The sequence below is a fragment of the Notamacropus eugenii genome, chromosome 2 (assembly GCF_028372415.1).
Source record: "Notamacropus eugenii isolate mMacEug1 chromosome 2, mMacEug1.pri_v2, whole genome shotgun sequence".
In the NCBI taxonomy this organism is placed as follows: domain Eukaryota; kingdom Metazoa; phylum Chordata; class Mammalia; order Diprotodontia; family Macropodidae; genus Notamacropus; species Notamacropus eugenii.
The window spans coordinates 131,246,690-131,260,863 of record NC_092873.1 but is presented as its reverse complement, the minus strand read 5'-3'; the positions used below and the strand labels follow the sequence as shown (position 1 = coordinate 131,260,863).

General features: G+C 33.7%; 1 protein-coding gene across 1 annotated transcript; it reads right to left on the bottom strand.

The window, feature by feature from the left end:
- Positions 1-301: 301 nt before the first annotated feature.
- On the bottom strand, positions 302-1,940 carry LOC140526376 (V-type proton ATPase subunit H-like). Its single transcript, XM_072642559.1, is given in 3 exon segments — positions 302-534; positions 537-1,217; positions 1,220-1,940. Coding segments are annotated over 3 exon segments (1,440 nt in total). The 5' UTR covers positions 1,848-1,940; the 3' UTR covers positions 302-403.
- Positions 1,941-14,174: the final 12,234 nt, after the last annotated feature.

Genomic DNA, 14,174 nt, shown 5'->3' with positions numbered 1-14,174 from the left:
TGTGGCCCTTCTCAAATGGATCATTCAGTTCACCATTTTCATTTTTTTCTTTACAAGAGCACTCTGGAATGTATATCTTTTAATAGCTATATTCATTTCAAAACAATAAATATAGAAAACAAAGGCAATACATGTAACAGTTATATTTTTGCAGATATGGGAAAGGACTAGCTTTTTAAAAGGCAATTATTCAAATTATTCAAATGATAAAATTTAACAAAATCACTTTCACTAGGGGACAGCATAAGCAGAAAAAGAAACAAGGGAGAAGAAATATCTGCATAGCAGGAGGTGAATACTGCAAAAAAAAAAATCATTTACTCTTGAATCTAAATATTAAGATTCACACTCCAGTTATGCCACTGTATGGAGAGTTGGAAATTTTGAAAATGGACATCACTATTCAACTTCTTGCAGTAGCTGTTTGAGGTTGTTCTGACTGTAGTTGTTTACCAAGACATTCCCAGTTGTGAATCATTAACTTCTGCACAGCCAGAAGAGCATTATAGCGAACCTGCTGGTCCTCATGATGCTATGGTTCATCACCAGCTGCTTCCCACCAAGTTGTTCAATAACCCGTTTGCCTTGTGGGTAATGTCGGACATATTCTCCCACATCATGAGCAGCAACAGTTAAGACCTGCGAATCATCTGACACCTCCAGAAGTTTTGTCAAGATCTTCAACAGCTCATAATTCTTTTCATTTAACCTCGCAGCATTTTCCCACCAAAATTTCTCTTATTTATGAACAGGGCTCCATTCCAGCCTTCCTGACTTGAGTTCTGAACTGTATTCATCAAATGAGCGAAGATCCTGGACACTTTCACAAAGTTTGTCCAAAAGAAATTTTATATCTTCACTTATTTCTTCATCATCATACTTTTGCTGATCCAAGTTCTCCAATTGTTTCAGAACTTTGCACTGAATCATAGCCAGGGCATATTCTTGGCGAGTTTTCCTTTCAGTTGATTTTTCTAAAAGGTTCCGGAATGCTGCAAGAATGATTCTAGTTACTTTTTCTTTAACAGATTCTTGAAGGATATCAGACAGAACAGGAATAATGTTATATCGACGAAGATGTTCACACATTTGAGGGCTAAATGCCAGCAGCCATATTGAGAAAATCATTTGGTACTGGAGTTGGAAGCCACATTTGTTACTCAAAACTCCCATTATACAGTTTACCCCATCAGCTTCTATCCATGCAAAGTGGTATTAACACGGAGCATCAGCTGAAGACATCCAGCAACACACTGCACATACTGGGAACACTCACTTGTAGAGACCGTTCCTGATTCAGCACTCCCGCTACCACTCAGTTTCTGTGAACTCAACTGAGTTTTTATCCAGTTGAAATAATAATTTAAGTCACTGCCTTCCATCAGTTCTTTTCCCCATGCTACCAGTTTGGCAATAATTCTTGCTGCCATGTGGACAGTGAAAAGATCCTGGCGATTCACCATTGGCAGAAAATAGGACCATGCTGTAGTCTTGCTACGTTTAGCATAATCAAAGAAAATGCTAACTCGTTGGTGATTTTCCTGAAGCATATCATCAACCAGGGTTAGTATGTATTGAACTGTCTGTTCTTTGGAGATGTGAGTCATCAGATTTATAAATGTTTTGGCACACTGGCTGCCTTCATTTTGAAGCATTTCTTGCTTCTCTTCTGGACTTCTTTTCATCTCAAACCTCTGAATAAATTCACAATCTTCACCTGAAATCATCTGTCCCTGAAGATAGGATTGCCAGTTGACTTTGTTGACCCGAACTTCTGCAGCCTTGGCAGCAATGATGTTTGTTGGAACAGCATTATCCACAGCACCTCGGATATCCATTTTGGTCATCTAAATTTGTAGTCTTGAACTTTTTCAACAGATCTTCAATAATCACCGGCCCGGGACGCGCGGTCTGCAGAGTCCGAGAGCGTAGGTGTGAGCTGCAGGGAGGGCAAGGAGACGCCAGGACAAGCGGAGGCCGCGGAGTAACCAGAAGGAAAGCGGCTGTTGCCGTCTCCAACTCACCATTTTCATTTACTATAGTTCCTGGTTCATTGGCAATAGTTCTAACCTTCTATATTAGCTTCATGAAAGTACAAGATCCTGGCTTTTGCACACAGATGCTTACCAACACCTCTATCGCTTCCTTTTTGAGATCAAAAATTTTATCAATGATTTTGATGAAGGAAAATATCCATCAAAATTATCTCTGTTAGAGAAAAAGGAGATCTGATAATTAATTAATTAACTAATTAGATGGAATAAAGATTTCAAAACCTCTCAATAGGCTAGAATTATATGTCAAATCATATTAGAACAAATTTTATACTCACAGAAGTTAAACATTATTGGTGATGATGAATGCTGAACATGTGTGTGTGTGTGTGTGTGTGTGTGTGCATGTGTGACATAATGTCAAGTAGGGGAACGGTGCTACAACTGAGAAAAAACTTAAATCTTGTGTCTTTTTTGTTCATGGAAGATAATAGAGCTTTAAATGCTTGACCAGCAAGATAGATTGTAAATTCTGGTAATGTTTTAAAATATATTATTAAAAAAAATCATTCAGAAAGAAAGTTTTGATCACAAATACCTACACAGCTTCAACCAGAATAGAAATACCATACCTACTTTGTTTAGTTTTCTCATAAGTTCACTTAACTTGTAAATAAAGGGAATGCTATAATACCTGAGATTTTGAGATCTCAGATTTGGTCAAAGTGTGACTGAGATTTTGTCAAAGTATTTGCTGTTGTATTTCATACAGTTATCATGTAGGAATTAGAGAGAAAAGGGCTAAACAATTCTAAAATTAGAAGGGTTTGGAACTCATTGAATAGTAGTGCATCAAATATTTGTTTATCTATTAATGTCAACTTAGTAAGATATCTTCTTTAGAATGTCCCAAGGATGGTTGACCTTTTACCTATTTAATTTTTTACTGACCAAATAATCATATAGGAGCAGAACTCGCATGCTTATCAATTTATTTAGATAATGTAAAACTGAGAGCAAAAGCTTTTGGATGAAAAAAATCAGGATACACAATGTCCCATTAGAATGCTAGGTCAAATCTAAAAAGTATATAAATAATTAAATGAGGAAAAAGTGAAATCTTACACTTAAGTCCAAAGCTCATTTTCATAAATACAAGATGAGGGAGACATGGTTAACTAATCAGTTTATCTAAAAACATTCTAGAAGTTTTAGTAAACTGAAATTTAATATGAGCCAAGGTTCTTCCATAGTAACCAAAAAGTAATGTAATTTCGGAGTACATTAAGAAGGACATAGTTCAAAGCTCTATAAACAAGTCCAATAATAATTCCTAATATATTTAAAGAAAGATAAAAAGCAGTCAATTATTTTGAAGTCAAATAAGAGAAATAGAGGAAAATTGAGAAAAGAAATGAGAGCAATGCAAGAAAATCATAATTACAGAATTAAAAACTTAGTTAAGGAGGCAAAAAACATAAGAAAATAAATCCATAAAAGTCAGAAATGATTAAATGATAAAAGTGATGCAAAAACTCATTGAAGAAAAGAATCTGTAAGCACAGCGACTGGGTAAATGGAAGCTAATGACTCCAAGAGACATGAAGAAAGTCAAACAAAATCAAAAGAATGAAAAACTAGAAGAAAATATAAAATACTTCATAGAAAAATAGCTGATGTGGAAACAAAAGAACAGAAAGATAATCTAAGAATTACTGAATTAGTTGAAAGCTATCATTAAAAAAAAGCCAGTATATAATAGTTCAAGAAATTATGAAGTTACTTTGATATCTTCTTCCAAAAAACTACCCGTTCATGTATTTTGATCAGTTATCAATAGAGAAGTGTCTTTCTTTTGCTAAAATAAATTTGAAAGTTACCCAGATATCTTACAACAATAGAGTAAAATAGAAATTGAAAGAATACATTGATTATCTTCTACAAGAGATCCCCATATGAAAACTCCCAGGAATAGTTTAGACAAATTCCAGAGATCCTTGATCTTGCAGAACTTATTACAAATATCAAGAAAGAAATAATTCAAATACCATGAACCCAAAACAGGAACAGGCAAAATTTAACAGACAATACCTTAAAGGAAAAGAGGGTTTGGAATATGATATTCCAGAAAGCAAAGGAGGTTGGATTATGACCAAAAGTAATCTACACAGCAAAATTGATTTTAATTCTATTGGAGAAGGGTATAGACATTTAATGAAATAGAGGTCTTCCAAGCATTCCTGATGAAATGACCAGAGCTGGATAGAAAATTTGACATTCAGATGCAAGATTCAAGAAAAGCATGTAAGGATAAACAGTAAAGAGAAAACATAAAGGATTTTATAATGTTAAATTGTTTGCATTTACAAATGGGAAAGTGATATATGTAACCTCTAAAAGCATTATTTTCATTATGACAGTTAGAAAGAGTCTACATAGACAGAGGTCATGGAAAGAAGCATATTATGTTGAGGCGATCTCAAAGGGAAAAAAGAACAATGACAAAAAGGGATGTAGTTGGTGAAGGAAGAAGAAAAAGAAAGATTGAAATAACTTATTCCACACAAAATATACATGTAAGAAAGAGCTTTTATAATGGAGGGAGAAATGGGGAGTAGTGAGTCATACTTGAGCCTCATGCTTGCCTAGAGTGATTCAAAAAGAGACTATATATAAATACATAGTTGGATATAAAAAAATTATGTTACCAATCAGGGAAGTAGGATGGGAAGAAACTAAGTGAAATGGGGAGATGATAAGAGAGAAGATAGAATAAAAGAGGCAGTTGTTCAAAACAAAACAGATTTTTGAGGACGGTAGAGGAAAGACATAGAAGAAGAAAAAGAAAAAGAAGGAGGAGGAGGAGAGGAAGAAGAAGAAGGATGATGATGAGGAGAATAAATAAGAGAGAATTATCCTTCTTGACAAAAGAAGAGTTTGCAAACAAATAACAGGGGGATCACAGGGATTAAAATGGGTAGTTTTGATTACATTAAATTAATTTTTTGCACAAGCAAAAATGATGCAGTCAAAATAGAAAGAAAGTAGGAAATTGGGAAATATTACAACAAGCTTCTCTAATAAAAACCCCATTTCTCTAATATATGTAAGACTAAGTCAAATTTATTTTAGCAAAAAAAAAGGCATTTCTCTATTTATAACTGATCAAAATATATGAACAGGTAGTTGATTGGAAAAAGATATCAAAGTTCTCAATAGTAATTCTATGAAAAAATACTCTAAGCAACTAATTACAGAAATAAAAATTAAAACAATTTGTGGAATCACCTCACACCTTTCAGATTGTCTAATATGACAGCAAAGGAAAAAGACAAATATTGGAAGAGATATGGAAAAATATGGACACTAATGCAGGTTGATGGAGTTGTGTTTTGGTTGAAACTTTCTGGAGAATGATTTGCAACTATGCCCAAAGTGCAACAAAGTTATTCACAACCTTTAATGCAACAATTCTTCTACTAGGTCTCTATCACAAAGAGATCAAAGAAAAAGGAAAAGGATCTATATGTACTAAAATACTTACAGTAGCTCTTTTTGTGGTGGTAAAGAATTGAAAATTGTACACAATAAGAACAATATTGTAACAGTTAATTACTTAGGAACAACTAACCTCATCTGATCAATAAAATGACCCATACCAATTCCAAAGCACTTCTGGGTGCAGATTGAAAAATAGTTTTTCCTTTCTTTTAATGATTTCATATGAATATTGTGTAACATATTTCCTACCTTCCCAATGGATGAGGAGGAGTAGATGGAGAAAATTTCAATATGAAAATCAAAAAAAAAAATTAGAAAAAAATTAAGAAAGTTTCTAGGAATAAAGAAGTGATAGTCCTGCTGTACTCTTTACTGGACTTTCTCACATCTCAGGTGTTGTTTTCATTTCTCATCCCACATTTCAAAGGATTTTGATAAGATGGAGAATATCCAGAGGCAGATAAAAAGGACCCTGAGATCAAGTCATTTAAGCCTTAGCAGAAGATAGTAGGTGTTATATGAGACATATTTATGTTATCATCTGAAGGGTAGAAAAAACCCTTTCTAAAGATTTCACATCTAAAATGTTTTGACAGGAAGAACCTTCTCCAGAATTAAAGGTCTTCATGCAGAACTTGTATAACATTTTCTGGGAATGTTGCAGTTAATAGTAATTCTTTTTAATGTATGAGTTGGATTAGATGTCCATAAAAGTTCTTTGCAACATTAAAATTATGTTATTCTCCATAAACAATTGATTAAAATGAATCAAATTCAAACTAGCACATGGAAAAATATGAATAAACAATAATTCATTAAAAAATTAGGGTTTTATAGGACCATGAGCTAAAAATAAATCAGTAATATGAAATGCCAAACAAGACAAACAAAAATACTGAAGTGATAATACATTGTTTTGGGGTTAGGGGTGGTCCTTGCCTTTGAATTAATTAGTAGAGACAATTCCTATTGGAGAGTTTTCTACTAAAATTTCTAATAGCAAAGATGAACAGCTCTTCCTCAATTTACTGTTGTAGAAATGTTGCCTGTTGTCTTGAAGAGTAGCAACTTGCCCCAGCTCATAGAACCATACTGTATTAAGACACAGGATTTTAACCCAAAATGTTGTGAAAATAAATGTTAAAAGTTAAATAAAAAAAAAAGACACAGGGTTTGAACTCAGATTGATGTCAATAATGAAGTTGGTCATAGTTCTATGCTACCCTTCCTCTGTCACATTATGCCTGCTGTGTTAGGATACATTATAAATACCCTATTTTAAGAAGATCATTGCCAAAATGTTAGAATATCTAATAAGAAGGCAGCATGAAACCTATGTCATAGCAAGATTGTTGAAAAAATGAGGATAGTTAATTTAGAAATAAGAAAAGTTATGTAGCATACAGTAGCTGATTTGAAGTTCGTAAAAATTTCATAAACTGTCATATGGAAAAGAGATCATACGCATTCCCCTTGATCCCAAAATATAAAACCAAAATCCATTCATGGACAATGAAAAAAACAGATTTCAGCTCAAAATTCAAGAAAAAAAGACATTTTCTAACAATTAATGTTTTGCAAATGTGTTATGTGATATTTTCAAACATGATGCATTTACTGTAACTAGGTATTTTAAAGCAAAGATCAAATGAGCACTTTGTATATGGGCAAGAGGATTCAGGTATGGGGCATGCCATATGTGATTTGAAGTCTTGGTGAAATTTGAATTAGGTGTGTCTAGGTGTAAAGTATTGCACATTTGGCAAAAATTCCTATGATTTATCACATCATTGATGGATTATCCCTAGCCATAATTACAGTCTGCTCTGTGTTACCAGGAGACTCATAGGAACTTTATCTAAATGTCATCACAATAGGTTTTAATAAGAAATATTAAGAGAAATCTGAAAAGTTCTTCCTGTGGCTAGATAAATGTAGGGCTGTAATAGGCAAATAAAGATCTATTGCCTATTAGAAAATACCAGCCCTCTCATAAATTCTAGTCTTCCTTTCTAATCTAAAGAGAAAGCATAGATTAAAAGACAAAATTAAGAATGGAAAATGGAAATTATTTATCCTGCTTCCATCAGGACTTGGCTTACAAAATTCAGTTCTTCTTACCTGGACAAGATGGTAGAATAATGTATATAAAGGAAAATGAATAATAACCTTGTGAACCTAGGCTAGAGAATTCTTGTATAATTGTTGTGATCATTATACAAGTGAGAGGAAAAATGATAAAAATAAAATCTAGGAAATACAAAGGAAGCTCACCTTTTTCAGAAATATTAGTCAATATTAAAAATGTTTTGAAAAAATTTCTTTTTCAGAAATGGATTTTTAATAACCACCTTACAAACACAGAAAGGGGTTCTAGAGTCTCTACTGTCTTTTAATAACCCCAGGAGAGCATTTTAAAATGCTATTTTACTGCATTCTTTCATGCAGTAATTGATGATATAAGACTGACAACTATAATGACAATATCTAGAAATGTGACAATATTGATGTGAGATTTCCCTGATGTAGAAACATCATCTATCAATTCAGATCAATGTTACCTGTAATTGATAGTCTCAGAAAGTTTCCTAGGCTGTTGAAAAGGTAAGTAAGCTGCCCATGATCACCCAGCTACTATGTGTCAGAAAATTTAAATCCAGTCCTCAAGAATCCAAAATGACCCTGTATCCACTATACTATATAGCCTCTCAGGTGAAATATTATACCTAAAATGTACCCTTTGACTAAAAAGGATGGAATAAGAGAGAGTTGAAAACTATTCTAATGTAAGGTAACAATATGAAAACACTTCAATATATTCTGTTAATTCAAGTTGTGCATCATTCTGGAGAAATGATCCTAAGCCACTGAAACCTGGAAATCAGGGATTCTGAGCTTATAGCAGAAGCCTTTTGCAAAATGACAGTTAGAACAGAGAGTTAAAGAGAACAGAGAGTTGGAAAATAATTATAGAACTGGTATTAAGGAAAAGAAGGAAGGAAGGAAGGAAAGAAGGAAGGAAGGAAGGAAGGAAGAAAGGAAGGAAGGAAGGAAGGAAGGAAGGAAGGAAGGAAGGAAGGAAGGAAGGAAGGAAGGAAGGAAGGAAGGAAGGAAGGAAGGAAAAGGAGGAAGAACATTTTCCAATTCCTGTTTGAATTGACAGATTGGATCCCCAGAGAGTAGCTACTACCATGCTCAAATAACAGTACAAAACCTTCCTCAAAGAACCTGATTTACTCCTTCCCACAAATATAGAAAGCATCAATGGGAGGAGTAAGATTAAATTTAAGCCAAAATAGTATTGAGACACACATGTAAGAAATGCATCTGAGAAGGTTTAACTCCCATCACCTCCTTTAGAAATCCTTTCCTCTGTGTAGAACCCTCATACAGAAATGTTGTCCTTGTATTGCTGTGCCAAAGGATATGCAAAGTTTTACAACCCTTTATGCGTAGTTCCCAAGGAAGGAAGTAATGAAGCAAGGAAAAAAAAAGGAAGACTTAAGTGCCTAAAGTATGTCAAGCACTGGACTAACATCTTTACAAATATTTTTATCTTATTTGATCCTCACAACAACCTTGAGAGGTAGGTATAAAGTAAGATGGACAGAGGTTGAGTTACCCCATGTAACACAGAGATTATTTGAGGATGGATTTGAACTCATCTTCCTAACTGTAGGTCCAGTGCTTATGAATTGCATTACCTGGTTGCTTTATTTTTAAAACCGAGAAAAGACAGCTGGGAGCCAAGATGACAGAGTAGAAAGATGCATGTACTCTAGCTTTTTCCCCACAGCCCATAAAATACCTGTGAAGAAAGATTCTCAACAAATTCTAGAGCAGCAGAAGCCACAGAATGATGGAGTGGAGTTTTCAGCAGGTGACCTGGAAGGCCCACAGGAAAGGTCTGTCACACCAGATGTGGAATGGAGTCCAGCCCAGACTCGGTTGTGGTGCCAGGAGAAGGACCAGAGCAGGCCTCAGGGGCAGAATCCCTGGTGGCAGCAGCCAGGGTTCAAAGATCCCTCAAACCACAGGCATCAAAGGCAGTTTCAAAGGTCAGTGAAAGGGCTTTTTCATCTCTGTGACAAGGGAGTAGGGTCCTCTCCTAGCCCCTGCCCCAGAAGTGGTGGCAGCAGAGGCAGCATCAGCTACAGTAGCCAGGCAGGCAGCAGTCAGCATTCATTGTTGGATAAGGCCCCTGCAGGAACTCAGCAGCTGATCTGAATCTCAGCCTCCAGCCTGATCAGGGGTAAACTCTTCTCCCTTGATTGTGCCACCTTGGAAGAATTGAGATCTTACAGGTCCCCAGAATATACCCTACTCTTGACAAAGGACACAAAAGTTAAGTTACTGGTTGGGAAAATGCCCAAAACAGAGAAAAAAAGAAGACTATAGAAGGTTATTTTCTTGGTGAACAGGTATTCTGTCCCATAGTTTTGGGTGAGGAAGAACAATGTTTACCATCAGGAGAAGACATAAAAGCCAAGGCTTTTCTGAATCCAAAACCTCCAAAATGAATATGCAATGGTCCTGGGTCATAGAAGAACTCAAAAAGGATTTTGAAAATCAGGTAAGAGAGGTGGCAGAAAAATTGGGAAGAGAAATGAGAGTGATGCAAGAAAATCATGAAAAGCAAGTCAACAGCTTGCTAAACGAGACTCCAAAAATGCTGAAGAAAATCTTAAAAATAAACTAATTCAACTGACAAAAGAGGTCCAAAAAGCCAATGAGGAGAAGAATGCTGTAAAAAGCAGAATTAGCCAAATGGAAAAGGAGGTTCAAAAGCTCACTGAAGAAAACAGTTCTTTAAAAATTAGAATGGAATAGATGGAAGCTAATGACTTTATGAGAAACCAATAAATTACAAAACAAATCCAAAAGAATGAAAAAATGGAAGAGAATCTGAAATATCTCATTGGAAAAACAATTGACCTTGAAAATGGATCTTGGAGAGACAGTTTAAAGATTATGGGACTACCTGAAAGCCATGATCAAAAAAACGGTCTAGACGTCATCTTTCATAAAATTATCAAGGAAAACTGCCCTGATATTCCAGAACCAGAGGGCAAAATAAATGTTGAAAGAAACCATCGATTTCCTCCTGAAGAAGATCCAAAAAGAGAAACTCCTAGGAATATTGTAGCAAATTCCATAGTTTCCAGGTCAAAGAGAAAATACAGCAAGTAGACAGAAAGAAACAATTCAATTATTGTGGAAATACAATCAAGATGACACAAGATCTAGCTTCTTCTACATTAAAGTACTGAAGGGCTTGGAATATGATATTCCAGAAGTCAAAGGAACTGGGATTAAAACCAAGAATGATCTACCCAGCAAAACTGAGTATAATACTTCAGGTGAAAAAATGGTCATTCAACAAAATAGAGGACTTTCAAGCATTTTTGATGAAAAAACCTGAGCTGAAAAGAAAATTTGACTTTCAAACACAAGAATCAAGAGAAACATGAAAAGGTCAAAGGACTTACTAACGTGGAACTGTTTATATTCCTACATGGAAAGGTAATATTTGTAACCCTTGAAACTTTTCTCAGTATCTGGGTAGTTGCCATCATGCTTCCTGTAAACAAGGCACTTTCGTTAATTTCTAACTGATTGGGAAAGTGGCATTATTGAACCATAATTGATTTTAGGAGAACGTTTATAACATCAGGGTGTCATCAGGATTCCAAAAACATTGAATATTTAAAATCAAAGCATTCAGTTTCATATAACTGTGTCATATGCACTAACCTTTTGTTAATGTTGTTCTTTTTATGGCTAAAATATATAAATCTAACCTGCCCTGTAATGAAATTAATTGATCCCTTTGCACGTTTTAGCATCTACTAGTACAATTTGATGTGCTGCATTTGAATTGTGTTTCTTATTGGACCAGCCAATTATTCCCTAACCTAGCAAATTATAAGAACTCTCCTTCTGTAAGATCTTCACGATCCCCAACACATCTAGTTAATTCAGGAAAAGAATTCACTATATCTGAGATTTTTGAGCAACTACTGTTTTAGAGAAGAGGATGAAATAAATGAATGGAGATGAAGGATTCTTAATCCTTTTATGTCAAGAACATCTCTGGTAGTCTTATGAAATTTATAACCTTTTTCTCACAATAATATTTTGACACACATGAAATAAAATACATAGAATTATGAAGAAAAGTAATTATATTGAAATATAGTTTGAAATTTTAAAAAAAGTTTACAGTATATTGAATTGAGTGCTGATATAATCAGATAATTTAAAAAAAACTTCTCTAGGTCCTATGTTTAATTTTAAAGTCCATCCTTTCTAGATGTGTACTTAAAAGGTAAAATTGTTAAATAAATATATTCCTGAGTAGGAGTAAAATTCACTGATATTAGCTCAACTAGCTGCATCATGCTCTGGGGAAAATTCTGTCATCAAATTCACACAGGTTATCATTGTACTGAGCTGTAATTTATAATAGGGCAATGCAATAAAGTAGGACTTCTCAGATATTTATGATCCATTGAAATTATTCTGTCTTCCTATAGTCACGCATCTTATAACCCACATGGTTTATGCTTTGCTACTCTCACACATTCCCCTATGAAACTTTCTCCATATACACATAATACATCTCTAGTGGGTAAAGTGACTTAAATATTATTCATTAGTTATCTTCTCTTGAACCCCAATTTATTTTCAAGACCTCATTTAAAAACACTGTCTTCCTTGATGTCATAATTTCATTTTTTTTCCTTCAATACATTGTTAAATTCCTTTACTGTATTCACCAAACAGTACTGGGAAAATAACTTGTATTAAGAAACAGAATACTAAAGAAGTCTTCATTTAATTTTGACTATAATTCTTCTTACCAAAGTTACTTGTTAGAGAAACCATTTACTATAAATGATGATTTGAGAGTTGAAAAATGAAATTCCAGTTCTGACTGCCAACATTGAATTAATGTAAGCAGGCAAACAAATTCAGAGGCACTCAACTACAATAACATTGCTTAGGTTTCACAAATTAAATTAAGGAATCATCTTACAGTAAAATATTTCACAAAGCAACCAGTGAGTTGCATAAAGTAAAAAAGAAAATCAATTATGGTTCAATAATACCACTTTCCCAATCAGTTAGAAATTAACAAAAGTGCCTTGTTTACAGGAAGCATGATGGCATAATTTTCTTTTGGTTTTTCATCTATGAATGTTAAGCATGACTTTTTTTTAAATTATGAGGTAAAGCAAAACAATTGGAATCATCTAGGGGAATAAATGTGTTCATTTTTTAAAATGATTAAAATTAATTATAATGAAGCTGATTTTGTGATCCTATATTTGTTCTTTTAGAAAAATAGGCTGCTTTCTCCTGCCCCTTTATATTCAATTCAGTTCTTTGCTTTTGAATTAGCATCAAAGTATAGTCTATCTCTAATGTTTCCTTATTTTTAGACAAATATGTTTATAATGAATTCTGATTTCTAAATACTTTTGACTAAAAATAGAAATATACCCTTTTCAATGGAAATTTTATTCAATTAATCAACCAAAAGCTATTTAAAACTATGTGCAAAGCACAATCCTAAGTATATATAATTGCTACCTATCATTTGAATAGTTCAACAATAAGGTTCATTAAAAAAAAAAAATCATGACATTGGGAACTTCCTAATTGATCTATAGCTACTTATGTTTAATCCAAAGGTTTTCTTAATTAGAATGTTATCATATGTTATTTTCATTATGAATATATCAAAAGCTATTTATTTAGTTTTGGTTTAACATATGAATTTATGTTCCATAAAAGCTTTTAAATTTTCTGTCTTTCTCCCCTTCAGTTAGTTAGCTGAAAATAAGTTACTAAATAATACATATTCAAAAATGGGCCACTTAAAGTTGCATTATTCTATTATGAGAAACTATATACCTAAACCATAATCTTGTAAATACATGCCATTACTTCTCACAGAATAATGGATTTCAAGTTAGAAGGGAACTGAGAAGTATTTTGATTGTTGTCACCACATTTTATAGATGAGGAAACTGAGGTCTAAAGAGATAAAACCATTTATACAATGTCTGAGGTAACAGATAGCAAAGTTGGCATCAATATGTATGACTCTTTACCAATAATAAGTGTAAGAAATCTGAAAATTCTTTTGCTGTTAGTAATGGCTCCATCCCATTTTCCTTGTCAATGAATGACAGATCCATTTCATTTGAGTTGAGTCACAATGGACCTATTCTCTTACTTGTAGTAAATGAAAAAATGTGATGAGTGCAAGAAGGACCCTACAATAAAGGGATTAGGCGACCTTACTTACAGTCACCTAAAGTGTTATCATTTTATAGTGGGGGATGGAGAGAGAGGATTCAAAATAAACAGAAAAATGAGATACAGAATAAAGAGTGATGCTTATTACTAAACACAAACAAATCCCAATAATATAGATATAATAGTAATTCAAATATACTGAGACCGCATTTGGGAAAAAAAAATAATTTGCATCACTAGCAGCTATGATCTATGAATAACCCTAGCTTTAAATCTGTCAAGAAAAAATAAAATGCACTGTTCCCATCCTTGACTTGTTAGAAGATATACTTGTCACCTGGACTGGGAAGTAGCTTTTTCTGCTTTTTCAAATTCAACATGATTTATTATTTTAATATTTGTCTTTCTGTC